Source organism: Physcomitrium patens, chromosome 9 (assembly GCF_059467195.1).
Source record: "Physcomitrium patens ecotype Gransden chromosome 9, ASM5946719v1, whole genome shotgun sequence".
In the NCBI taxonomy this organism is placed as follows: Eukaryota; Viridiplantae; Streptophyta; class Bryopsida; order Funariales; family Funariaceae; genus Physcomitrium; species Physcomitrium patens.
The window spans coordinates 16,918,577-16,943,213 of record NC_143418.1 but is presented as its reverse complement, the minus strand read 5'-3'; the positions used below and the strand labels follow the sequence as shown (position 1 = coordinate 16,943,213).

The window sequence follows — 24,637 nt, the reverse complement described above, 5'->3', positions numbered from 1 at the left end:
GGGAACTAACTAAAAATGTTGCAAATACAACAAAGAAGTTTGATGCTTTTCATTGACAACATCCATCAAAATCAAGATGAAGAATAACAAATCTTTACTATAAAAGAAACAAGATTTAGAAAAAAATGAATTTTATTTTTTATCATTATTTGTAATTTTTGTATATTTATGGTATTAATGAAATAGAAAACCAACAACCAACAAATTCAACTCAAAAACTATCATTTTTTGAGTTACCAAACAAAACGTTGCAATTGTCACAATTTTCAAGATAATGTTATAGAAATGAAGATCCGTAAGAATGACATGTTCTTTTTCAAATAAATGGTGCAATATAACGTATTTGGTATCACAATCTTTGAAGAGACTTTTAATGTCTAGTGATATTATTGGAGATAGAAATCATCTCTAACGATGATCCGAACATTTTATTTGAAAAAAATTACAAAAGCCTCAATAATGATCAAATATCATGGTGGTCTTCTTGTCAGATATAAGACACTATCAATGGTTGAAAGGACCTATCAACCACCTTCAAAGCAAACAAAGATCAAAATATATAACAAATAAAATTTGTCACATCTTGAATTTTTGCAACATATAATTATTGTTTTTTGTAGAACTTGTTGTTAGAAGAAGACATAATGTCACAAACACACATATTTACATAGTTAAGAAGTATTAAGTGAAGAATAAATATACATGATACAAACTAATCTTATAGTACACATATAAAAAAACTTCCCTTCCAAATCATATTTGTATTGTTGAATTTATATTTGTTGCATAAATCTACATTGAATTCAAAAAAATATTTATATGCTATATTGATCTATGTTAATCTATGGTTCTTATAATCAAAACTTTAATAGTTTTATTTACTTAAATCTAAAATATGAATGGAATAGATGACACTTCCCAATGCCACCAAGATGATCCAATTTTTAGAGAAATAAACCTTTTAAGAGATCCACACTAGAAGTGAGGCAAACCAAAACAACTTACTAGAATATTTTCCATGTGGATCAGGTTAAATATCAAGTTATAACCATTACAGAAATTGCTATATCATCATGTGAAAAAGTGACAGTATCAGAAAATGTAAAAAAATAAGCCATTGAATTTTGGATCAATTAAAATGTGTTCATATATGAATTCATAATGAATATTGGATTAGTTTTTTTCACTTAATTTGTATCACTTATAAATTTTCAAAGCAAAGGTTTCCAGTGAACACATATAAAGGATTTACTTTGCTCACAAAGTTTTCGACTCTAGGGATATTCTACCTCAACATTACGGAAGATAGAAACTCAAGCTGTAGTACCCCGAAGTTTATCATTCATGATAATAGCTACACAAAAGTAAAACGAAATAGAACGTGCATTTATAAAAAAAAAAAAAAAAAAAAAAAAAACCTGCTCAAGATTTAAAAGCTCATTGTCAACAGGGAAAGTAAAGCTAAGTTTATTGAAGAGCAATAACAAAATAAGGATAACAAGCAGCATTTCAAAGCAATGCCGGTAATCAAGGGATCAAAAGTTTCAGGAAGCCCCAAAATTATTCCACAGATATAGCACCTGGGAAATCTCTACAACTAAGCTACCAACTATTGCTTCACAATCAAAGCATCTCGACCAGGACCCACACCAATATACTGACAGGGTAACCCAATAAGCTCCTCTATCCTCTCCACATACCTTTGTGCAGCAGCTGGTAGCTCGTCATACGATCTAACTTTAGTGATGTCCTCTTTCCACCCTTCCAAGATTTCATACTCCACCTACTCGAACACATCACATCACGATCATAAAGAGCATCAGGAAGCTGACAATCAGAAGCCAATGCATCAGGCAGAATGCTTAGCATTACATTCAGCAATGTAAGGAGACTGCAGAAAACGATAGAGGACACAAGGAGGAAGCCTACAGAGTGAAGAAGTTTTAGAAGAGGAACTGACCTCAACTTGCTCGAGGATAGACAGATCAGCAGGGAACGCTCTAAGCTTCTCGCCGGATGGGGTTTTGTAAGCAATTCCTAGTTTCACCTCAGGCAGTCCAGAGAGGACATCAAGTTTAGTGAGGTTGATAGCGGTGAAACCATTGATGGTACAGACGAAGTTTAGGGCGACTATGTCCAGCCAGCCACAGCGACGAGGCCTGCCTGTAGTGGTTCCCCACTCAAACCCAGCCTTACGAAGCTCGTCTCCTTCCTCACCGAAGAGCTCTGTGGGATATGGGCCTGAGCCAACACGGCTTGTGTACGCCTTAGCCTGCACAAAAAATAAAGTCAAATGCCATGAGAAAAATATGATATGGAATTACAGGCAGCCCAATTCGCCAGATGCAACAAACAGTAACCATACCATAAAGGAACCCAAAACAAGACAAGCAAGAGGATGAGAAGGAACGTACAACACCAACGATGTCACCGAGACGGTTGGGTGCTACTCCCAAACCAGTACAGATTCCTCCAACAGAAGGATTTGAAGACGTGACAAAAGGATACGTTCCAAAATCAATGTCGAGCATGGTGGCCTGGCCTCCCTCAATCAATATGCGTTTGCCTTCAGCAATAGCAGCATTTACGTAGTCTACAGTATCAACGATGTAGGGTTCCAGTCTCTCCGCATACTTGACATACTTTTCCATCTCAGCATTTACTTCATCGGAGGAGTACTCAAAATCCTTGAACCGGGCAGCAGCATCACGGTAAAGAATGTCCAATTTCTCCCGGAATGTATCCAGGTGGCGGAGGTCGCTCACTCTAATACCATTGCGAATGGCCTTACTGGCGTAGCAAGGACCAATGCCACGCTTCGTTGTCCCAATCATTTGTCCTGCCAGCTCGGCTTCACGTAAACCATCGACCTCTTGGTGCAAGTTGAAGAGCAGATGGGCACGGTCGGACACTAGCAGACGACCGTTGGTGTTGACACCCTTCGACTCTAGGTTATCTATCTCTTTGAAGAATCCTGAAGAGGACAATTAGTGAAGTAAGGTAAGTCGAAGTAAAACATCCCTTGAGTTTTTAAGTCGCATTCCGCGTAACCTGATTTGTCTCCTCATACCATAGTACATAGGGAAACCATGACTAGTAAATAATCGACCGGAAATGTGGGATTACCTGGAAGATGAATCACTACTCCATTGCCAACAACGCACGTGGTCTTCTCATTGAGGATCCCAGAAGGTACCAAATGAAGTGCAAACTTTTCGCCCTTATCGTTATAGATAGTGTGGCCGGCATTTGCACCTCCCTAAATTCCAAGAGAAACATTGCTCATGTGAATCGCACTCATAATAACTGGTAAATTACAGGCAACACACCGAAGAGAACAACTGCAAAGAGAAACAGTGCAGTCTACACGCAATAGAACATGTCGCCCAAAGCACTTAATTGCACGAGATAAATGGATATTTTTCTAGTACGGATGTAGCTTAAGACACAGAAGTGTCACTCATGCATGCCCACAGAAGGACATGACTCAGGTGAATCATCGAGTTTTGTGAATATACGCTACAACCGAGTAACTCAACAGGGACACTAAAGGAATTTTTTCCCAAGGGATTCTACTGTATTGATGCGACGTCAGTTGCACGCACAAGTGTCACTCACATACGCCCATCTATGAGCACGGTTCGGGGTGAATGATAAAGATACGTCGTCATGTGCCACAGTCAAGTCAATTGACAGAATTTTTTTACAAGAAAGTGTTACATTCAGGAATGGTTAGTAAGCTGGACGTAGCACTATGAGCAAAGGTTTCACGTGTAAAGTCCAAGAGCATAATTGAGACGTTTCATCGATTTTAAAATCATGTCAAGTGCTGTTACAAAGAGAATTAAAAGATGTATATGAATTGAAAATGCAGCGTACCCATGAACCAAAGAACAAAAAACCCACACTGCACATTTCGAAGTAGCATCACAGATCCCAAAATTGGACGCAGGACGAAACGACTACTTAAGAGAACAAAAACAACAGGAAATCATGACAGCGGATGCCCAAAAACAGGACTCAAGAACTACAGCCAAAATTTCTGAGAGGAGAGAGCAAGAACCTGCACGCCTTGCAATTGCAAACGAATCCAAGAAAAAAAAAAAAAAAAAAAAAAAAAAAGAAATACAACACCACACCATCTTAGCAGAGGAGAAAACCAACCAAGACGAAAAACAAAAAAGCGACGAAAATGAGAGCCAAAGCGAGTGGAGAAAGAATAACAGCACCTGGCAGCGAGCAACGACGTCAAAGCGCTGGGCCAATATGTCGACGAGCTTGCCCTTCCCCTCGTCACCCCATTGCGTACCCAACACAGCACACACCTGCTTCAACCCACTGAATGCATCCTCCTCGCGACTATTCCCGGCATCCGCTTTCACTGCCTCCCTCTCAATCGCCTGCGCCTCGCAACGCACCCCACTCGCGCGCAGCCCTACAGCGCCGTTGTTACAGCTCTTCACCCAGAGCAATCTCTTCCCCGAAAAGAATGTGGCAGCATTGCAAATGAGTTTGGCGGAAGATTTCTTCTGCTGCTGAGAAGATGTAGCTAACAGACCCTGGGAGGCCACAGCTGCGGCAGCTGCCATAGCCATGGTCCCGGGTCCTGCAAGTCGAATCGCAGAGCTAGAGCCTCAGGAAAGGAAATGAAAGCAGTGGAAGTGGACCTTGAAAGCAGTGGAAGTGGAAGTGAAGAGCAAAACCCTAGACCTTTGGGCAGAAACCAATTGTCGAGATTCCGTTAAAAATCTTCGTCACCACATACGATCTGGCAATTTTAGTCACCTGACGCATCGGAACCCATCCTTCCCCTCCCGCGGTCACAGTTAGATCCTAGAATATTCCATACCCTTTGTGTTTTAGCACCTACCAACGAGGCAAACTCCTAGCATGATGTAGGTTTACGACTCCTTCTCACTTCCACGTCATTCTTCTCCAACAGGCTTTTGATGATTCAACAGATCGGTACTTTTTAGATTGGTATTACTGCACTGGAGCACAATAGGTGCATCGGAGTCGTGGTTAATCCCTTAATCGATTTGGAGTTGCCGGGAAACCGCTCGGATTAGGTCACATCATCGACTCTTTTTCTTGCTTGGCACGTCCGTGTTTGGGTTTCTGTCCTTTTTGCTCCTTTGTGCAGTTTTGTGGGTGCTGCCAAATTAGTTACTTTGGCCTTCGGGTGTGGAAGACTGTCAGTATTGAGAGAGTTGGGTTCTTATCAAATGCGTCGTATCTTGTAACGCTTCAAAATTTCACTCGAGTACCATTCAGAGAGTTGGCTCAAGCCCTACTTCGAGAAGAAAAGAATTGCTGCTGAAATGCATTAGATGAGTTCGAGTTGGATGTCAGTGCGCAATCACATCAGTGGAGGACAGTTTGAGGCTCAGTAACAAATCCTTGTATAAATTAAAGGAGAACGAAACCGTAGGGCTCAGGAGCAGGTCCGAGTTTAACAGAGTGGGGAAGGGCTTCCTAACAATTCTGAAGTTGCATCGAAAATTGCTGCATTAGAGAGCACAAGCTGAGTCTGACACTGATCGTTGGAAGTGTTGAACTGCTTGAACAGTAGGATGGCCGCTGCCGTGGTTGCAGAAGGGGTCGAAGCGGGCTTGGATTTTGATTGGTCTGATGTAGAACCAGTTCCACAGAATGACGGTCCCCGGCCGGTAGTCCCTATCGCCTACACTGACGACTTCCGTGAGGCAATGGACCGTTTTCGTGCAATTCTTGCTAAAGATGAACGCAGTCCTCGAGCTCTGAAGCTCACAGGCGATGTCATAGCCCTTAATCCTGCAAATTACACGGTAAAGGCTTTCAAGTTATTGTTGTTACATTATTTTTTAGGTTTAGGAATGTTCACTCTTTGCAATTTTCAGTCATAGTTGTGTAGACCATAAGCTTCTTGCTTTCGTGTTACCAATTCGGATTATTCATAACGTGCAAGACCTCTTTGACTCTACTTGTTGGGATAAAGGTGTGGCATTTCAGACGACTCGTGCTGGAGGCTTTGAGCTCGAACTTGCTTGAGGAGCTTGAGTTTGTGAACGCCAACGCAGAAGGCAATCACAAGAATTATCAAATCTGGTGGCTCTTTCTATCCCTTTCTATCACATGTGATTCTTATATTTGTATCAGAGCTGAAAACAGAGGCAATGTTATTCCATACATCGTCTCTTTGCTAACTTTTCCGTCCTTGCATCAACGCATCTGTTGGGTATCGGAGTTCACATTCATCTGAAATAGTGCAGGCATCATCGACGGTGGGTGGTACAGAAACTAGGCAAGGATGCTGTCTATCAGGAACTAGAGTTCACAGAAGGTGCGCTTGCAGATGATCCGAAAAACTATCACGCTTGGTCTCATCGTCAGGTACTGCTTTCAATCAGCACTTTTATGTTGATTTGGTAGTTTCTACGTCTGCCTTACAGCTGCTGAAATTATTTGGGAAGGCCTGCAGAATCCGTTAGGATGAAGCGGCATCGTGGCTGACGTTATCGGCAGTCTAATATCTGGATGAATGCTCCTTGCATGAACACTAATGTCACATTTTTGCTTTCAATCAAATAATTTCGGCTATGATTCCTCTCTACATGGACATATCACATGATTACACTACCAGAACTGAAAGCATGCCTGTTGTTGGATTTGCAGTGGCTACTGCAGGAGCTCGACGACTGGAGCTGGGAACTTGATTACTGCTCCACTCTGTTGAAGATTGATTCCGCAAACAATTCTGCTTGGAATCAGGTACGAAAAACAGAATTTACTAGCACCTAAGTATGCCAGCACATTATCACTCACGGAGCTCCCCCATGCCGAAGCTTTCGAATGCAGAGCAGTTTGGACCTAGGCATACTGGTAGTCTTGTATTCTTGGTATATCATGCCCCCAGACTTTTATGAGGAAGATTAGAGTTCAGAAACTATCCAGCATTTGGAATAATTGTATGTGGTATGCTGTATGTGCCTGCAGAGGTTCTTCGTGATTACCAAATGTCCATCTTTAGGTGGATTGCATCAGATGAGGGATTCAGAAGTCCGTTACTGCACCGACGCCATCAAGCAAGTGCCAGCAAATGAGAGCTCCTGGAGGTATTTGAAGGGGCTGTTCTTAGATGACCAGTCTGCTCTCGTGAAAGATCCTTTAGTAAGTGAAACATGTATATCTGAGATAGTGAAGGATTCATACAACGTGCCAGCACTCGGTTTCTTGTTAGACCTTGTGAGTGCTGGTTTCCAGCCTACTGCTGAGCAAAGCGAGATGTTACAGAAGATCTTACCGACATGGGTAACGCCTTCTGAGCTGGCCAGTGCTTTGTGCACATTACTTGAGACAGTTGATCCTATTCGGTGTCAATACTGGGCCTGGCGAAGGTCCCTTCTTCCGCTGGCTGTGACCGTTTCTGAAACATGAGGGATAATCAATAAATGTTAATTCTCAAAGCTTCATGAGACGTGAGAACAAGTGGTTGCAACTACAAAGACCAAGGTCAAATCGCAGTTTGTAATGATCATTTCTGTCATTGCAATGCCATCATAGAAGCCACATACTTGTGCCAATGCCCACTTGTAGTCCGTCGTCTCTTCCTTGACCAAAAACGCTAAGCAAGAGTAGATCGTCAAATTCAACTCTGTCCTACCTACAATTTGAAGCGATTTGTTTTATAAGTGCAATCCCTAAGCAGTACATCCTGGTATTTTCTTGTCATACTGATGGACTATGGATGAGCTAGGAACAAGAGTGTAATGTGGCCACCAGCATCACATTCCACTGCTTGTTCCATTCTAGTTCATTCTAGTTCAAGCATGGAGTAACCCTTCAATTGGTATAGTATGCCTTGGTTGTGGCAAGTAGCTATTCATGTCCATGTCACAAAATCACCAATTCTTCACATGTTGGAATATCTGCTATGGTTGGCCTTTGAAGAATCTATTTTTTTCTCCCAACAATCCTTGAAAGATAGAGTGGATTGCAAGAATTATCAATGGCTTGTGGTTGTGTATGTCATTGCACATTTTGACTTTCTAAAAGCCGACTTTGTCCTTTTGGCTCTTAGCCAATAAGACATGTGCTCGTTTTATGTTGCCTCTTCTCCAAATTCAAACTAGAGCAGTTGTAGTGTTCACCACCCAAATTGCACTCCAACATTACTTGTAAGTCTTTCTTGGACTGCATAATTGATACACCATACTTAAGGTAGAAATGGTAATTATATACATAGGCAATGAAATCATTGTGGTTTGCCAAGAGACATGTTTTATTATATTATATGGCAAAGCCAGAAAATGAGAAGAGAACATCAAAAATGAAGAGAAAATTTGAAAGCTAAAGAAGTTATATGCATTGTAGAGAATTGCTACATTGCTCAATCACAATCTATGAAAATAAGAGAGTCAACTCATATATACATACACCTAATACACATAGTCCCAATCTAAAAGCTACATTCACTAGAGAATATTCTATACTACTTTGTTAAAATTTTGCACATTAATTATAATCCACTCATCTTGAACTCAAAAAATTTACAATTTTTGTGACTCTACATCCCTAAGAGTACTTAGATATTCCCAACACTAAGAACTCTTCAACTAAAAAGAAAACATTTTTTCTTGAAAGTAGACATCATATTTTTTGCCCAAGAAGCTCACATCTTTGAATCTCCTAAATGACATAAGAGGAGTGTGTGAATTAATACACCTATAATACAATGTTCTTAGCATAATACGTGTTTAAGACTTATTTATGAATTTTGATAGGTTTTGGGAGTAACCATTCTCAACACATTTGGAACACCACATTGTAATCATATAATGGGTGGAAATAGAAAAAGTGTGAGTAACACATTTATAGTACCACATTGTAATCATAATGGGTGGAAATAGAAAAAGTGTGAGTAACACATTTATAGTACCACATTGTAATCATAATGGGTGGAAATAGAAAAAGTGTGAGTAACACATTTATAGTACCACATTGTAATCATAATGGGTGGAAATAGAAAAAATGTGAGTGACACATTTATAGTACCACATTGTAATCACAATGGGTGGAAATAGAAAAAATGTGACACATTTATAGTACCACATTGTAGTTAATGGGTAGAACTGTTAAAAGTATGGATGGAAATATACTTGACCCCAACTCTATCGATGAAATAAAGGGGCCATCCCTCCCTATGGTACGAACGTGGGGAACGTGCCGCCTCGGATGTTCCCAAGACTTTCCGAAGGGCCGCAGGCGGAATACATCCGATAGCTAGATGAATACTGAAGGGTATCTTTTTCATCCACATCTATCCAAGCTTCCTCCCGGCGTGTCTCTTTCTGGAGGCGAGGGTTTGCTCCAATGCCGAAGGACTCGGCGTGCATTCTGTTTCTGCACTGTCGCGACAAATTTGGCATATGTCGGTGAGTCTCCTTTCTCATCGCTACGTTCATTACGCACCTGATTCCTCGATCATGTCACTTCTAGAATATTGTATGTTTAAGGCTCAGTTGGAATCAATCGGCGTTCTGATTGAGTAGATTTCGTGTGAGTTAGCGCTGGAAATCGGAGGGTGCACGCCTAGATTCCATGAACGAGCTTTGGTTTGGTTTGTTTCTGATGAGGTTCTCGTTGGCGTGCGCGTGTTTGATTTCCCTGGCACCTCGGGGTTGCAGGATCCCGTTGAACACAAGCTGGACCGGAGACCTTGAGGTTCTGTTCAGCTGGTTGCAATGCACGGAGGCGGTGAGTTTGCTCTTATGCTCTTCTTTTGGTGGAGTTAACGTTGACCGATATCTACCGCCAGCAATGAGCGGCTGATGAACGACCTTGGCACTAAATTGCCTGCGCAAATTAAAATTCATTGGTGAACGATTTATTGTATTACTTGATTTTTTAATTTTTGTTTTTTCTTATTCCCTACGGGGAATATGAATTCATGACACAATTGAAGCTTAGATTTTCACCTAGAGCAATCTTAGAATGGGAGTTTGGAAGAAGTCAATGTTTGGGATCAAGATTGATGCCTCCGAATTACAGTCATGTCAGAATACTTATTGATTGTCTTCGCTTCATTGCGATCGCCCTACTTAATGGTTTTATAGAGCACAATACGTCCATTCGTCGCATGCTTGAGTTAGTAATGGTGATTGCAACCCCCCCGCTACGCATTCATGTAGTGGATTAATGCGCTGCCAATTCTGTAAGGTGGACTTTCTGATGGTATTCAGAAAATTTCGTTTTCTAGATGAGGTATCGGCGATCGTCTTCGACCTTGGTTCGCACTCCTGCAGATCGGGCTATGCAGGGGAGGACCAGCCCAAGTCTGTATTCCCATCGGTAATTCTACCACTGCCTATTTCCGATCTTGAAACTTATTATGACAGTATATCTTGAGAGTTCTAGTTTGTGCGACAATCACCTACATTTTTCGTGGTTGTTTGTGACTAGGTTAGTCATAACGGACCTTGTTAATTTCATTTTTATAATTTAGGAACATCACCAAGATGGTGGTCATCGACAGAAAAAGGGCAAGCAGTGTTCAAGGGTCAACAAGAAGTATGAAGCTTCTTCTGCCTTTGACGGGATTTTTTACTCTCTATCTCAGAACTTCGTTGCATTTGGGATCTGACTGATGCCTCTGTTGTATCATTTAGGCCGTGGGGTCAGCAGAGAGCTTAGGAGCAAACACAGACAAGGAGGCCAAGAAGCCTGGACAAGCCGAAGTGGCCAAAGTGAGGAAACTCTATGCAGGTGTACAAGCTCTGGGCTACCGCAGAGATCACATGGAGGTATATACCTTTTGACTTTCATAATAGTTGTGCAACTTTTTCTGATTACTTAAGTTTATAAATTATGATAACAGTACAGGGTGGCAGATTGTTGTCGATGGAAGTACTTTAAAGTAATATGGAGCTCTGCGGATTGGAGTCTTGCCTTAGCATTGTTCTCCATGGCATCCTTGAGTAGTAGAAGGCTTGGATCGACTGTGTGAACGGAACAGTTTTCAGGTGATGATTTGATATTGATCCTTATTCTTGTATTGCAGGTCCTACCAGCTATGAAGGGTGGCCTAGTTGCAGATTGGGATGTTGTGGAAAGTCTTTGGGATCATGCTTTCAGGTATAAGTACTGGCCTCAACGGGCACAAATTGAGCGAAACTTTGGTTTATTCTGAGGAAGTAACATCATTACTTTTAATTATTGACAACAGAATTTGCTGCTAAGGCTATCCCATCCATGTATTCGCGATTAAACACTAATCTCAAGTTCAGTTCTTTGCCGTGCCTATTTGTTTATAACTATAAGAGTGGTCTTTGAACAGAGATAGGCTATTGATAGATCCCAAGGAGCACCCAATGCTTATCGCAGAGCCCTCATTCAACACTCAACAACACCGCGAGAAGTATAATCCCACACAATTGTTCATCCGATTAATAGTCCAAGAGTTTTTAATTTTTTTAATATAGATGATTTTATTCGCTTCTTTACTGCAGGGAGGACAAGCTTTGTGGGTCAACCATACTAAAATCTTTGAACACTTTCTTGGGTGTCACAGAATGGTTGAGCTAATGTTCGAGAGGTATGACGTACCAGCTCTGTTTCTGGCTAAGAATGCGGTACGCTTTTCGGTTTTGATAATTATTTATCTAGATTCATCAATTCATTCCAGACCTATCGATTCTTCTGCTTCATCTTCTTCTTAATACTAATTTTGATTTTTTAAAATTATGTTTGAGCCACATAAAAGACTAGTTAGTAGACAGAATGCTATGTATCATGAGCACTTACTAGAACAAATAGCCATTTTTTTATAACGAATTCTTACCTATTTAATTAATTTATTCATCAGTTTGTTTATATATATTTTCTATTAATCTTGTCATTTTAGGAGCTTCTAATTGTTAATGGACTAAAGTAGAAATGGGGCTGTCTAGGTTTTGACATCCTTTGCGTCAGGACGAGCAACATCTCTCGTTGTGGACTGGTCTGTAACTACGATACATCTCCTGCGAGGAATGTCATGTTATGCTTATTCTGGCGTTCACGAGCCTCCGTTTGGCACTCAACTAAAAATCTGATTCATTCTATTGAATTATCAATGAAGTTTTTTTTACGAATACCAAGTTGATCTTTTATATGGATTGGTGCATGAGGATGACAGCGGGGGAGGCTCTGTCATTTTAGGCTCTGTGGCCGCAGTACATGACGGTTATGTTCTCCAGAAGGTATTGTGAATTGTAACAATTGCTGCAGTATTTCTGCGCATCCAATTTTCTACTGCAAGGAGTTGAGTTGCTGGTCTTTTGTATCATGGATGCCAGCTCCTGAAAGCATGGACTAAGAGCAATCTCTATGCTGTCTTACTCTAAACAAGTGGCTCAAGGGATCGAAGTCTATTGTATCGTGGTGGACAGGCTGTAGTTCGATCGCCAATTGGAGGGGAAGTCCTAACCGATTGCCTTCAACGGACATTGGAAGCTAAAGGCATTATAGTGAGTTCTTATTCCCACACGAAGTGTTCTGCTGTACTTAAGAACTGACCATTTGATGCCAAGTGTAGGCTCTACGATACGTGGTTTTCTGCTCAATTGGGAAACCCAACTTCTGTTTTACGAAGTATGAGTCAATGCTTGTTCGTTCGTTCGTTCGTTCGTTCGTTCGTTCGTCTTTTTTCTTCATTATAATCCTTCGATTTTAGTTATATTTTTATTTCCATTGAAAAAAGAAAAGAAGTAGCATACTCACGTTATTAAACATTGTTAAGAGAACCAACCTTATTTGGTTTAGTGCACAAATATAACACTTGTAGTATGCTTGCAGATCAGACCACGCTTCTCATTCAAGCGCAAGGAGATTCGTCTCGGAGAGTATGAGGTTTGTGACTGATTGATAACTTGCGTGATAGTTTAGTTTAGACTGTTAAATCTGAAGCTTCGTCCTTTGTTCGTATATTCTATCAGATACCTTGATAGAGCATTCACTGGTTATCCTTATTAATGATTTGCTATTCTTGCAGTTGATCCCGCTTGATCCTCCAAACACGACAGACAGCTACTACGCTTATGCGCAGAGAGCTATTGTGGCCGACATAAAGGAATCAATATGCCGTGTGCCAGATTCAGCTTTTGATGGTTAAATCTCATTCTGATTCTTCCTGTTCAAAATGGAAAATATGTTGGTATCTGAGGATGAACTTGCTGTTTCAGGTCTTAATATATCTAAGTTCAGTGAGAGTTGATTTGGTTTTTATTTAATTGAGTTTCAATGAAGCTTGTGGTAGCAGTCGCTAGATATTACTGATGGTCGTGATGTGCAATATGTCGACACAGATTCTTCGTACGCTAACATTCCAACAACGCCATATGAGCTTCCAGATGGCCAGTAAGTGCTTGTGGATCATTCGATCATCCTGGATTGTCTTGCATAGTTTTCGACTTCACCATCTTTGATCAATTACTTGAAATTTTTGGCATTTATGCTCTACAATTCACAGGATAATTGAAGTCGGAGCGGATCGTTTCAAGATTTCAGATATCCTATTTAACCCCACCATTATTCAGGTAATTTTGTGTTCACTCTGCAGAAGTACACCCTGATTTGTAAGAGCGATGTCCCTGTTCAACATCTATATGATTCTAATCTTGTGCTCTCAGGTCAATGCTTCAAGACAGATTGCAACTTTTTATACCCGAAGTAGATGTTACTTGTATCCATCGCGGAGCTATTGTATCGTTATCGATTTAATTTTCTTAACATTATCTAGCTGTTGGTTCTTAATGCTTTGGAGAAATTTTCAATCCAAAAAATCCTCTCGCTGAAGTTTGCAGTGTTGATCACTTGAGCAGACAATTCCTGGCATGGAAAATTTTAGTACTGAAGCTGGTACAACTTTTTATGGACTTCCTCAAATGGTGAGATTAAGTCGTCCGTTTCATTCTTTATTTATTGTCTCAGTCCTTATCATGCAATTCACAGAAGCGGGTATGTCTGTGTGCTCTGTACCAAGTATCAAATGTGTCTAGTCTGGGTGTGGCAGGTGATTGAGAGTATTAACAAATGTGATGTTGATTTACGGAGAGAGCTCTTCAACAGTGTGATGGTATGTTTTTGAATTGCATTTTCATTACTGATAATTATCTGCAACTTCAGAATATTAGCAACTTCAATGCTTTCGTGTTGTGAAGGTGCTGAGGTCCCTAGATTTGCTATCGTATTGCCTGCTGCATCTTAATCATACTTTGTTGTACATGTTTTACTGCATGCTTTTTCAATACCAGGAATCTGTCGAAAGTGCCTGTTTCACCTTTGTCATTAGTTCACTTTTGTTATGTTTATTTCTATATTCAAATGAACAAGTCATTTCAAAGAAACCCCCAGCTTCTTCCGAGATATGTTGTTTTTTAGAATGAAGAGTTCATCTCAATGATAATTTTCTTGTTACTATGGAATAGCTTGCTGGTGGTACTGCTGCCATGCATCAAATGAAGGAGCGGTTAGAGAAGGATCTCATGGAAGTAAGCAACTAATTTGGCTTTCCTGGCTATCTATTGAAAAAGTAGTTGCATCTTTACATTTGCTCTCTGCCTTACATGTGATTCCAACCTTTAGCTGCTTGGGTCACCGCTGATGAATTAAGCTTCTTTCCTGGGCGCAGGAAGCACCACCAGCTGCTCGTGTGAAGGTTTTGGCCAGTGGCAACGCCTTAGAACGTCGATTCAGGTCCTGTACTCTGTCTTTGCTTCTAACAGTGTAAAATGTTTTTGCTTTTGAACCAGCCTAGAGTTAATGTTTCCTGTATTGAACTCAGTCTCGGCGTCTGTATTTGGTGCAGCGTGTGGATTGGTGGCAGCATTTTGGCCTCAATGGGGTCTTTCCAACAGATGTGGTTCTCTAAAGCAGAGTAAGCATCACTATTCTCAACGCACGGATTTTCTTCATTTTACTTAATCCACTAATCTGTACCAATCGACTTCTCGTTCTTGCTCTGTTGCTTCGAGTGTAAGGAAATAGTTCGTAGTATCAACGAACCTTGGAAAATTGTGTTTGCTTGATTATGTAAAAAGACGATTCCTTAACTGTGGTAATACGATGCTTTTAGATTCTTCTCTTCTCTTTTCTTTTACTTCTTTCCTCTTGAACTTACTTTAGCAACGCAGTCGCAAGCCATGCACACTTTTATGGCCACTTCACTGCCCCATCGTCTGATTTCCAGGTACGAGGAACATGGTCCTACGTATGTCCAGAGAAAGTGCCCTTAAAAAGCATATCAAATGGCAACCGAAATCATTCCATGAAATATGGGAGCAACTCCGAACGACCATTTTTCGGATGCAATTGAATGGGACGGTAAACAGTAGGTGACAGACGTAAAGCATATTCTCCAAGAGGTTAAGTCAAATCTTGGAACATGATCAATGGCAACAAGTTGCCGCAGTAACGCACGATTCCGGTCCGATGATGTGTCAATGAAGCGCTGCAGGGAATCTCCGACCCTAAAGGTCACAACATCTGAACGTAAGCTCCAACTATACTAAACTTCTAGAGGCCTAGAGTGAAACCAACTCCACTGTACCTACTCACGGAGAACTGTTATGGAAGAGCATTGTAATTATTCTTTGTCGTTTGTGTGAGGCTGCCCCTGTCAACTGAGCTCAAAGCTCGGAACTAGAAAGCCGGCTGATGAAAGCTGAAAACCAAATTCGTTTCATTAACTGCCGCGTGGAGTGGCTGTTTGGAAGACAGTACAAATGGTATGTTTGACAGGGTTTTCATTTAAAGCATAGATTCCATCCATGAAGATGTTTTGGACTGTTGAAGGCTTGTATGGATGCCCTAAGTGGAAACTTAATCTAGGATATGAAAATAAGCTTTCGATGTTAGAAAGGGTTTCCTCTTCTGTACGAGGCAAGGATTAAAGAAACATGTGACAATTCACCGGCTACAAATACAGCATATATTTTACTTCTTTATAGAACAACAGTAAAACAGGACTAAAATCATGAACTCATTTGTGAACAAAGTAAATTATTAATAAATAAATGGTTTTCATTATACATGTTGCCTTGCAAATTATGCTCACCCAATAACTGTTTTTCCTTTCAACTGTACCCAATATGTATGTATGTATGTATGTATGTATATAAATATATATATTTGTACATACATATACATAATACACTTTTCCTAGATAATATTTACAATTAAAAATAAAACTACCTGAGTATTTTTGTATTTTGTTTAATATTTCAACTTGCCATATTTTTACACCATCTCAACAATGTTAAAAATTCACTAAAATTTGATACAAGTGTTGAATAGTGTTGAATAGATGCTCTTTATGACTTTTTGTAATGCATTGAAAACTGTTATATAATATTTTTTTAATTATTTTTTAAACTTTCTTTTGTAAAATATTTCTAATAAAAGAAAGAATATTTGTAAATATTTTAATTTATTTAAATATTTTAGATAATTATGATTAAAATGTCATATCTATAATGAAATTCATTAATATTAATAATTGCAAATAAAATAATAATAATAATATGATATTTATCTTCTATAGAACTGTTTCTAATGGATACATGTTTACAAATTTTAGAAATGGACCAAGTATAATAGAAAAGAGCCACATTTTGCTTTTGAATTAAATTATTATGTAAAAACATATTTTAAAGAATATGTTTTATATTACTCATAAATAGAGGTAACAACTAAGTAGACACTTTTGTTTTATTGCATGGATACCCTTTTTACTACTAGACATCTCCTAAGCTATACTAATAATACACCATTGCTACTAATTTCTTAACAAACTAGACACTAATGAGGTAAAAAGCTTTAAAAACAACAATAAAAGACGAATTGTTTCTACTTCTAATTTTTTTCAATAAATATAGCATTGTGTAGAAATTTTTGGATTTTATATTATTTTTTTTTTATTATTGGTAGAGTTTTTTGAATTTTTTTTTGTTAGTAAAAACTTAAATGATTATTCTAGAAGTTTTTAAAATTCTCCTCAAAACATTTTATTAAATAGATTGTATGAAAATTTTAAGTGTCTTAGAAAAATCATGTTTTGGTGTTAGATCTTGAATTCTTATAATAGCAATGTTAGCTTTATACAATGCGGACACAAACAACAGTGTTGAATTTTACCCTGAAATTTTATAGAAAGGATTAGTATAAAAATATAAAAAAAATTATTAGAAGAAAAAAAATATTGATTGGTGTTTCATTTGACAACTTCTATTGTCACTTGTTACATATATGTAGAAGATGATAAAAATATGGGATGTTATTGTTTTTTAAAAGAAAGAGGATTATATTATTTAAAAACTAGTCTACAAAATTAAAATATTTGGAAGAGAAATATTTTTGAACATATTTTTAGTAGATTAATGTAAAGTAAGAATTTAAATAATAAATTATTATAAAATACATTATAAACACATTATAATGATATCTAAGAAGAATTAGTAGCTTTACTATTACACTTCACTTTGAACAATACTATGAAAATTCAATAAGTACAGGTAATAAAATAAAAAATGAAACAAAAAAAAAAACAATTAAAAGAGAGTTATGAGTAACTATATTAAATGTTCTCATATATTTCTCTCTTCATCAAACAAGCAAAGTAATAATAGCGATTGTTTAAGTAGTTGAGGGCAAACATTTATTCTTAGTACAATAACTTAATGTAGTATTACAATTAATTTTATTTATTTAATATGTATATTTTATCATTATTGTAAATTTAAATTACAAAATAAAATTAATTAGTAATTAATAGTATATTTCTTACAATATAAAATATAATTTTAAAAATAATTTTGTAATAATCATACCTTTTTCCATTGAGCATTTAATCTCTAATTTATTTTTTGATTAGCCACCACCAACTAAGGCTAGGATTCTTAGTGTCATGTTCTATTAGATAGATTTATAGAATCTAAGCTAAAATTTAACTTGCAACAATTCTAACCTGACATAAGAAACAAGTTGTCTTAACCTTGTCTAAACAAAATATTGATTTTGTTCTTATGTTCTTTTGTTCTTTTGTTCTTATGATTTTGTTCTCAAATTTAATAAGACAGATAGATAAATGGATAGGATCTATCTTCTAAGATTCAAGTTTGAAGATTAATTGTTAAACTGCAATATCTCTACTTTATACAAATCATTGTATATATATATACTAGACTACTACAAAAAATAGATTTTAATTTTTGAATTTTTAATGAAAAGATTTTTTTAAGAATATATATATATATATATATATATATATATATATATATATAATATTTTTTTCAAAAATACATCTCTTTTACTTTTATCCAAATCATTTAATAAAAAGAGATATTGCTTTCAATCTTAATATAGAATAGAAGTTTCTATTGAATAAAACCATGGCTAAAAATGAATCAATTAGAATTTGATGTATTTGATAATAAATAGATAGTAGTAATTGCACCAAGATAAAAGAAAAATAAAAAAATATTAATAACTTATATTTTTTTAATACTCCAAATACATCAAAAACAATCTAATATGGATTTTTGATTTATCTAATTGTTCAAAGAGTTTAGAAATGAAAAACTACAATCATATAATATTTTAGCAAACGAGATCTAATAATTATGTTTAATATATTTTAAAATTTTAAAATTTAAAATTTATTTTGGTTTAAATTGTATTTTTTTAGAAAATTCCTTAGATATATTAATGATGCAAAAGTGTTATGGCATCTAATTGTTTTTATTGGTAGAAATAATATAGTGATAAGATCTTTAGATAAGAAACATAAACTAATGTTAAAGCAGTGAGAACTATCTTTTTCAGGTAATTGATCATGATAGAACTCACTGATCAAAAGACACCAGCCTTAATTTGTAAGAGACATTAAGATATACCAAAATATCTTTAAAATAAAAATAAAAATAAAATCTAAGTCAACTTAGATGAAAGCAAATATACTAAATTTTCCAATAAAATACATATTTCCATGAAATAAATCTACACCACTTTTCATGCAATCCAATTACACACCTAAAACTAGAACCTTAAATCAAGGTCAAGATGTTATACTAAATTTTACATTAATCAAAAAAAAAAAAAAAAAAAAAAAAAACCCTTTCCTTAACAATGTAACAAAAACTGTAAAAAAAAAAGGTTTAAAATATTGCACCACTCTACGTGTATTGTTGATAAAGTTTAGAATGATGCAAGCATTGATTATTCCTCCCAAACGTGAACAAAGCCCAAACTCCTACATGGCTAACTCAGCCTTCTTCGCCAAAGTGTAGGCTAGAATGAGGAGGACCCAGCTCTAATACCCCCGCTATATTTAGAGGGAGCGTGGGGGCGGATGAAGAAGGTCAACTGCTCGTAAGAGTGTGCGTAGGCGTGCAACCGTGCGTCCCCCCCCCCCCCTCCCGCTGCCCTGTGGGCCCGGCCCGTGCTGCGGAAACGGCGGCGGGCCTTGCCGCTGCAGATTGTCGTATTGCAGCTGAGGCGGTGGTGATGGTGGTAGAAGGAGAAGACGAAGGAGAAGAAGAGCAGGAGCATCGTTACTTGCTTCCTCGCTTGCTCCGTCCCGATTCGCACACCCATTTTGAAGGCTATGATCAGCTCCCCTAGTTAGCTAGCCCTAAGGCTGGACATAGGGGGAGCAGGCCTCGAGTGTCGCTCGCTGCTGCTCGCCGTCCTTCTGCGCGCACGCACACGTTCCTTGCGAGAGCTTTCGGAGCGCACCTGAGAGAGAGTCGCTTGCCCTGCTGTTTAGCCATCGTGCCACTTCGCGTAAGCTGATTCCAAGCCTGCTCTGACTGCAGCACCTGAGAGTCTCTTCTGTGCACCTTTTATTTTTTATATTTTTTTTCCCATTCAAGCGTCGTTTCTTACGCCGGGATGGAACTCAAGTGCTAGTTCTGAAGGCATTTAGACGTGGGTTTCGTGCTCCTGGAGTCGGTGGTTTTGTGAATTTCCTGCGGCGTTGGGGAGGGAGCGTTATTTCAGGCATTTTGCCGACGAGGCACAGCGGACGTGGAGCGAGCACAGTGGGGAGGGGTTGCAACTGGGCGAGATCCGAGAGGGGCTGGGATGCGTGGGTCGGGATTGTCTTAGTTTCGTGGCGGAGTGGAGAATTCGGTGGGGGCTTTTCGATATTGTGGGAGGTGGAGGTGAGTGATTTGCAGGGTTTCGTGAGAGTTGCTCCCAGTGTCCGTGTGATTGGGGGTTTTATGGCGGACCCCAGTTTTCTTTGTCGATTGATTGATTGCCAGTGTTGATTGATGCGCCTGCGAGGTTTCGTGATTTGAATATTCTTTGCGTGGGTTTTTTTGTTCCTTTTCAGTTTCCCCTCGCCTTTTATCCACCTTCCGCCTCACGTGTCGTCGCTTCAGCTGGTGAAGGCACCTCTCCTTTTCGCTCTTTCAGGATTGTTTTTTAGACGTGCAGAATTTGTCTTCGCTTTATTCCAGAGTAGCTTCCCGGTAGAAGTTTAGGATTGGAGGCAGAAGCAGAGGGATTCTTACGCAAAATGCCTGAAATACATCGGACGGGTGCTTCGGTTCTCCAACAAGATCAAATGGGTTCGGTTATGGGTGTACGCTCTCTGTTCTAGTTGGCCGTACCTTAGGTTGAATATCTGATACTATGAAGCTTGGAATGCGTTTCTCCTTTCGCCCGGCTTCCGCGGTGAAGTGCGTCCTTTTCTCCTGCCCTGATTACATCACTGATTTCGTGTGAATGCGGCTACGGAGTGCGAAGAATTGATCGATGAAATTCTCGTGTGTGCTCGTGCGGCGACAGGAATATTCTCCCAGTTCACCTTTCAGGTAGTCTGCCATTCATCCAGTGGAAGTTGAGAGATTACTCGTAGAAGAGGAGGATCTTTACAGAACATGGTGGCTGATTCCAAATAGAAGAAGGGAAACCCGTTACCAAAGTAGGTGAACTCGTGGACTTTGTACATTCGACGGCACAAGCAGATGTGTGAAGAAGACATCGTTGTTGCACATCGAGTTGCGGCCAATTTCATGTCTTTAGGTAATTTGTGCGCGGACGGAAAAGGGAAATGGGGGCCAAGTTGTCGACAGACCGCCCTGGCTGGACGGGGGATTCAATGCTGACTGATGAGGGAAGCGGGTCTAAAGCGAGGCGCAACTTGAAGCACGACGAGGTTGTGGAGGTTCGGAGAGAAGGAGAGTCCTCGGAGGAGCTGAGCGTGCATTTCGGATACCAGTGCCAATCGAACCATGGCCACTCGGTGGCCAACCAGAGACCTCTCTCAATTCCAGAGGCTGCATCCACGATCAGCTCCGAGGACAACACGGTCTCTGTCACTTTGTCCAACGGATTTCTTAACCCTCGAAGAAATAATACATTCTCGTCGTTGTCGGGAGCTGCGTTGGGCGCCAATGCAACGTTGGCGAACAGCAGCATATGCAATGGCAAGCTTGGGGAGGAAATTCTTCCGGGTTTGGATTCCCCCAAAACATTCCGCAAGATGGAATCCATCCATCGAGCTTCCTCCTTGAAGAGCGATATGTCGACCCTGAAAATCCTCAATAGCACCGGCAGCCATTCCGTCCCAGCCCAGCTTGTGGACTTGGCCTCGTACGCATCCAGCATTGAAAATGCAAACCGAAGCAGTTTTCTTAACGCCAAGGATGTGCAAGTGGCGGGAGGCGCCGCGGGGGAGGATCGTGTGCAGGCGATCTGCTCCGAGGACAAAGGATGGCTGATCTGTGGAGTTTACGATGGATTCAATGGCCGTGACGCGGCGGATTTCTTAGCCGGAACTTTGCTCGAGAATATTGCCTTGCATTTACGCCTGTTAGAGCACAGGGCGCAGAAACGGCAAGCGCTCCTCGACATTGACGACCGCCAGAACTCCGGTGACGGCGAAGACACAGTGGTGATAGATGATGTCCTAATTGGTGCACAGCAAGCAACGCGCGCCAGCAACTCCGCCGACAGGGGCACTGATACCACCATGGACGATTTCGGGGAGCTAAACGACGGCGGCGCGTCGTCATACATTGAAAGTTCAGACTTGCCGCAATTTCGGAAAGGCGTGCTGGAAGGACTGCAGAAAGCATTGGTCCAGACGGAGAGCGATTTTCTACGAAAGGTCGAACAGGAGATGGAGGAGCGGCCCGAGCTCGTCATGGTGGGCTCGTGTGTGCTGGTCGTGCTCCTGTATGGGCGCAGCTTGTACACTCTGAACTTGGGCGACAGCCGGGCTGTTCTCGCCACCACTAAAGCTCTTGCAAATGCTGCCAACAAGCCGAGTTCTCTGTACGCAGTGGAGTTGACGGAGCGCCATATCGCTGAAGACCCGCGCGAGCGCGAGCGCGTGATGAGGGAGCACCCCGAGGATTCCCGCGCCATCTTCAATAGCCGCCTTAAAGGCAAGCTTCGCGTCACGCGCGCCTTCGGTGCTGGCTACCTGAAAAAGGTGAATAACTCAGTTTTGCTTCACATTTTTGCAAGTGTATTTGCGAGGTCAATATTTGACACAATCAATTGTCGTTGAATTTTGTTGTGGGATGGTTGGGTGCAGGCTGCGATGAACAATGCATTGATGGGCATATTGCGTGTCAAGGATTTGAGCAGTCCCCCCTACCTGGCAGTCACACCATCTGTGAGCAGCCTGGAAGTCCAGCCCGAGGATAGATTTGTAGTGATTGGAAGCGATGGAATGTTTGATTTCTTTTCCAACGAAGAAGTGGTTGAGTTAATCAATAACTTTCTGATAGCGGATCCTTCGGGTGATCCTTCCAAGTACATGGTGGAGCAGCTTCTTGCTCGCGCTGCGAAAAACGCTGGTGAGTGGCCAATTCTCTCAGGAACGTGCCATGCATTGTTTTACAAAGGTGGTGCGTGTTAGAAGCAAATGTCTGTAAAGCATTTCAACTGGTACTGCTGATTCAACCTGTTCACCACACTTTCCATAACCTACTTCGTGCAATGTACTGATAGAGTGGTTGGTGCAGTTTTAATTTGAGTGTACATTATGCAAAGAAATGGCTGTGATTGGTTTCCAACAACGATTTCATTCCCTTTAGACGAATTCTCATTCTTGTTTGTTTGCGTTTTTTTTGTTCTTGTTTCTTCTTCTTTGTTGTCTTGCTGCAGGGATTCCGGTAGACCAGCTGAAGGCGATACCCATAGGGCGCAGGAGGAAGTTTCACGATGATGTGACCATCATCGTGGTGGACCTCCGAACAGAACTCCTTGGTGCCTAAGCCTCGACTCTCCTCGGAACAGGAGGAATGAGTTCTGTATGTGGCAAGGTAGTTCATTTTGCCACAGAAGAGCAGGTGGAATTTGCCAGCCATTTAACTGCCGGAGCTCTTCCTGGTGCGGTAATTTTTCAAGCACCAACACCAGAATCGTGGTTGCGAACTACGATAATAATGACGAAATCAAAATTATTATTCTTTTCTCATTGTTGTGATGGCGCTGGCGATGTTTCATTCAAATTTCTGTCCTATCAACTTTCGAGGGTAGGGTAGAGGTCTACCATGTTGGTTACGGTTGATTCTTCTTCTTAGTTGTACATATGAGTTTGGGTTGTCACCCGGCAGCCAATTGTTGGTTGATCCATGGTCGCATTATCGATCTACCCCTGGTCTTTTGATGGCCAAGCGATTAAATACTTTACACAGCAGTGCATTTAATGTTAGTCCGAGGAGTAAAAATTCCCCAACATTTTATTTGCGATAAGTCAAAGTCCCACTCATGAATGGAAGACATTCAGGTTGCGTTTCCCAAATGATGAGCGGGCACTATTGCAGGGTCGTGTTCATGCACACTATTGTCCATTTCCTTTGCTTTTCGAAAGTGATGAGAGTGCGAGGATACGGCAGTCTCAGCCAGTGTCTGTTTTCATTCCACCCTTAGTTCCTGGATCATCCGGGCTATTCTGACGTTTTGAAAATGTGGATTTGCACGACACATGCGCTATCAGGCGGCACAAGTTTAGTCCTACTGGGATCAATCCGGAAACAATAAACACACAGCCTCTTTTTGTAGCTCAAGAATCTGGTCCCTCCACAGTGGGATTCTATCCAATCACCTAGGCCAGGTTAAAACTCCTGGGGACCAAATTGGGGTGGCGTGAGAAGGGCATACGGATAGCTTGGCTAACATTAGAGTATTAGTATTTTATGACATGCGTATATTACAGTGTTCCAATCTAAAGAAACGGTGGGTGCATGGGGTGTGTCTCTTGGCGACTAGTGAGGCCGGGAATATTTGAATCTCAGTGGGGATTGCCGTTCTTTTAAAATTCAAAAGATTAATTTTTATGATGTTGCTGGTTTGAACTCCGTCATTCCGACTAGAGCTATTGGTTGAGTGATGGGTGATGAAGTAAGTTTCATAAAAAGGAGATAAACGAGGATCTTGTATCGTGCCGGTTTGCTTCTTTGCAGCAGTTTCACGACATTGACGTTGGGGGCCAGGTTGATTAGCCCGATTGCTTGATTAGGTTGGGTTTGTGTGACTGTGTTCTGATATTAGTAACGTCTGGGCGGATTGCTAGACCTCCAGAAGGGAAATGAAACTTATCTGGCTTGGATAGACACATCGTTTTCGGGGAATAAGTGTGTGATCCGCAGTGTTTTGATTT

At 40.3% G+C, this 24,637-nt stretch overlaps 4 protein-coding genes across 11 annotated transcripts; 3 read left to right on the top strand and 1 right to left on the bottom strand.

Annotated features, from left to right (window-relative positions):
• Positions 1 to 1,440: 1,440 nt before the first annotated feature.
• LOC112286657 (adenylosuccinate synthetase 2, chloroplastic) lies at positions 1,441 to 4,673 on the bottom strand. Its single transcript, XM_024528754.3, has 5 exons — positions 4,230 to 4,673; positions 3,127 to 3,259; positions 2,415 to 2,974; positions 1,961 to 2,272; positions 1,441 to 1,783 (listed from the first exon to the last, which is right to left on the bottom strand). The coding sequence occupies exons 1-5, from the start codon at positions 4,593 to 4,595 to the stop codon at positions 1,610 to 1,612; spliced, it is 1,545 nt and encodes a 514-aa protein (XP_024384522.1). The 5' UTR covers positions 4,596 to 4,673; the 3' UTR covers positions 1,441 to 1,609.
• A 196-nt stretch (positions 4,674 to 4,869) lies between these two features.
• LOC112286658 (protein farnesyltransferase/geranylgeranyltransferase type-1 subunit alpha) lies at positions 4,870 to 7,449 on the top strand. 3 transcript variants are annotated; one of them, XM_024528755.3, is made up of 6 exons: positions 4,870 to 5,069; positions 5,570 to 5,807; positions 5,978 to 6,087; positions 6,252 to 6,372; positions 6,655 to 6,750; positions 6,976 to 7,449. In XM_024528755.3, the coding sequence occupies exons 2-6, from the start codon at positions 5,574 to 5,576 to the stop codon at positions 7,414 to 7,416; spliced, it is 1,002 nt and encodes a 333-aa protein (XP_024384523.1). In that variant the 5' UTR covers positions 4,870 to 5,069; positions 5,570 to 5,573; the 3' UTR covers positions 7,417 to 7,449. The 3 variants fall into 3 exon arrangements, with proteins under 3 accessions (XP_024384523.1, XP_090109424.1, XP_024384525.1); XM_090253298.1 differs by having other exon boundaries at positions 4,876 to 4,895; XM_024528757.3 differs by having other exon boundaries at positions 5,045 to 5,444.
• Positions 7,450 to 9,189: 1,740 nt separating this feature from the next.
• On the top strand, positions 9,190 to 16,044 carry LOC112286264 (actin-related protein 4). 2 transcript variants are annotated; one of them, XM_024527992.3, is made up of 20 exons: positions 9,190 to 9,413; positions 9,666 to 9,735; positions 10,238 to 10,329; positions 10,647 to 10,781; positions 11,039 to 11,112; positions 11,315 to 11,395; positions 11,549 to 11,609; positions 11,928 to 11,977; positions 12,155 to 12,218; positions 12,408 to 12,485; positions 12,814 to 12,867; positions 13,010 to 13,124; positions 13,323 to 13,374; positions 13,487 to 13,553; positions 13,839 to 13,904; positions 14,030 to 14,092; positions 14,445 to 14,507; positions 14,648 to 14,712; positions 14,825 to 14,893; positions 15,206 to 16,044. In XM_024527992.3, exons 2-20 carry the CDS (start codon positions 9,723 to 9,725, stop codon positions 15,249 to 15,251), a joined length of 1,308 nt encoding a protein of 435 aa, XP_024383760.1. In that variant the 5' UTR covers positions 9,190 to 9,413; positions 9,666 to 9,722; the 3' UTR covers positions 15,252 to 16,044. The 2 variants fall into 2 exon arrangements, with proteins under 2 accessions (XP_024383760.1, XP_090109423.1); XM_090253297.1 differs by lacking the exon at positions 9,190 to 9,413 and having other exon boundaries at positions 9,488 to 9,735.
• A 3,496-nt stretch (positions 16,045 to 19,540) lies between these two features.
• On the top strand, positions 19,541 to 23,730 carry LOC112287029 (putative protein phosphatase 2C 40). 5 transcript variants are annotated; one of them, XM_090253295.1, is made up of 5 exons: positions 19,542 to 20,177; positions 20,351 to 20,402; positions 20,809 to 22,459; positions 22,565 to 22,829; positions 23,140 to 23,730. In XM_090253295.1, exons 3-5 carry the CDS (start codon positions 21,074 to 21,076, stop codon positions 23,247 to 23,249), a joined length of 1,761 nt encoding a protein of 586 aa, XP_090109421.1. In that variant the 5' UTR covers positions 19,542 to 20,177; positions 20,351 to 20,402; positions 20,809 to 21,073; the 3' UTR covers positions 23,250 to 23,730. The 5 variants fall into 5 exon arrangements, with proteins under 5 accessions (XP_024385392.1, XP_090109421.1, XP_090109422.1 ...); XM_024529624.3 differs by lacking the exon at positions 20,351 to 20,402 and having other exon boundaries at positions 19,541 to 20,177; XM_090253296.1 differs by lacking the exon at positions 20,351 to 20,402 and having other exon boundaries at positions 19,542 to 19,797.
• The last annotated feature ends 907 nt before the right edge of the window (positions 23,731 to 24,637 follow it).

Excerpts from the sequence above, each read along its gene's own strand:
- LOC112286658 (XM_090253298.1), top strand. Across the intron at positions 5,808-5,977 it reads TTAATCCTGCAAATTACACG|GTGTGGCATTTCAGACGACT; the intron begins GTAAAGGCTTTC and ends GTTGGGATAAAG. Across the intron at positions 6,088-6,251 it reads CACAAGAATTATCAAATCTG|GCATCATCGACGGTGGGTGG; the intron begins GTGGCTCTTTCT and ends GAAATAGTGCAG.
- LOC112286657 (XM_024528754.3), bottom strand. The coding sequence starts at position 4,595 with ATGGCTATGGCAGCTGCCGCAGCTGTGGCCTCCCAGGGTCTGTTAGCT. Across the intron at positions 2,273-2,414 it reads TCGGTGACATCGTTGGTGTT|GCTAAGGCGTACACAAGCCG; the intron begins GTACGTTCCTTC and ends TTTTTTGTGCAG. Across the intron at positions 1,784-1,960 it reads CTATCCTCGAGCAAGTTGAG|GTGGAGTATGAAATCTTGGA; the intron begins GTCAGTTCCTCT and ends GTGTTCGAGTAG.
- LOC112287029 (XM_024529624.3), top strand. The coding sequence starts at position 21,074 with ATGGGGGCCAAGTTGTCGACAGACCGCCCTGGCTGGACGGGGGATTCA. Across the intron at positions 22,460-22,564 it reads GTGCTGGCTACCTGAAAAAG|GCTGCGATGAACAATGCATT; the intron begins GTGAATAACTCA and ends GGTTGGGTGCAG. Across the intron at positions 22,830-23,139 it reads TCGCGCTGCGAAAAACGCTG|GGATTCCGGTAGACCAGCTG; the intron begins GTGAGTGGCCAA and ends GTCTTGCTGCAG.
- LOC112286264 (XM_024527992.3), top strand. Across the intron at positions 10,782-11,038 it reads ACCGCAGAGATCACATGGAG|GTCCTACCAGCTATGAAGGG; the intron begins GTATATACCTTT and ends CTTGTATTGCAG. Across the intron at positions 11,610-11,927 it reads TGTTTCTGGCTAAGAATGCG|GTTTTGACATCCTTTGCGTC; the intron begins GTACGCTTTTCG and ends GGGGCTGTCTAG.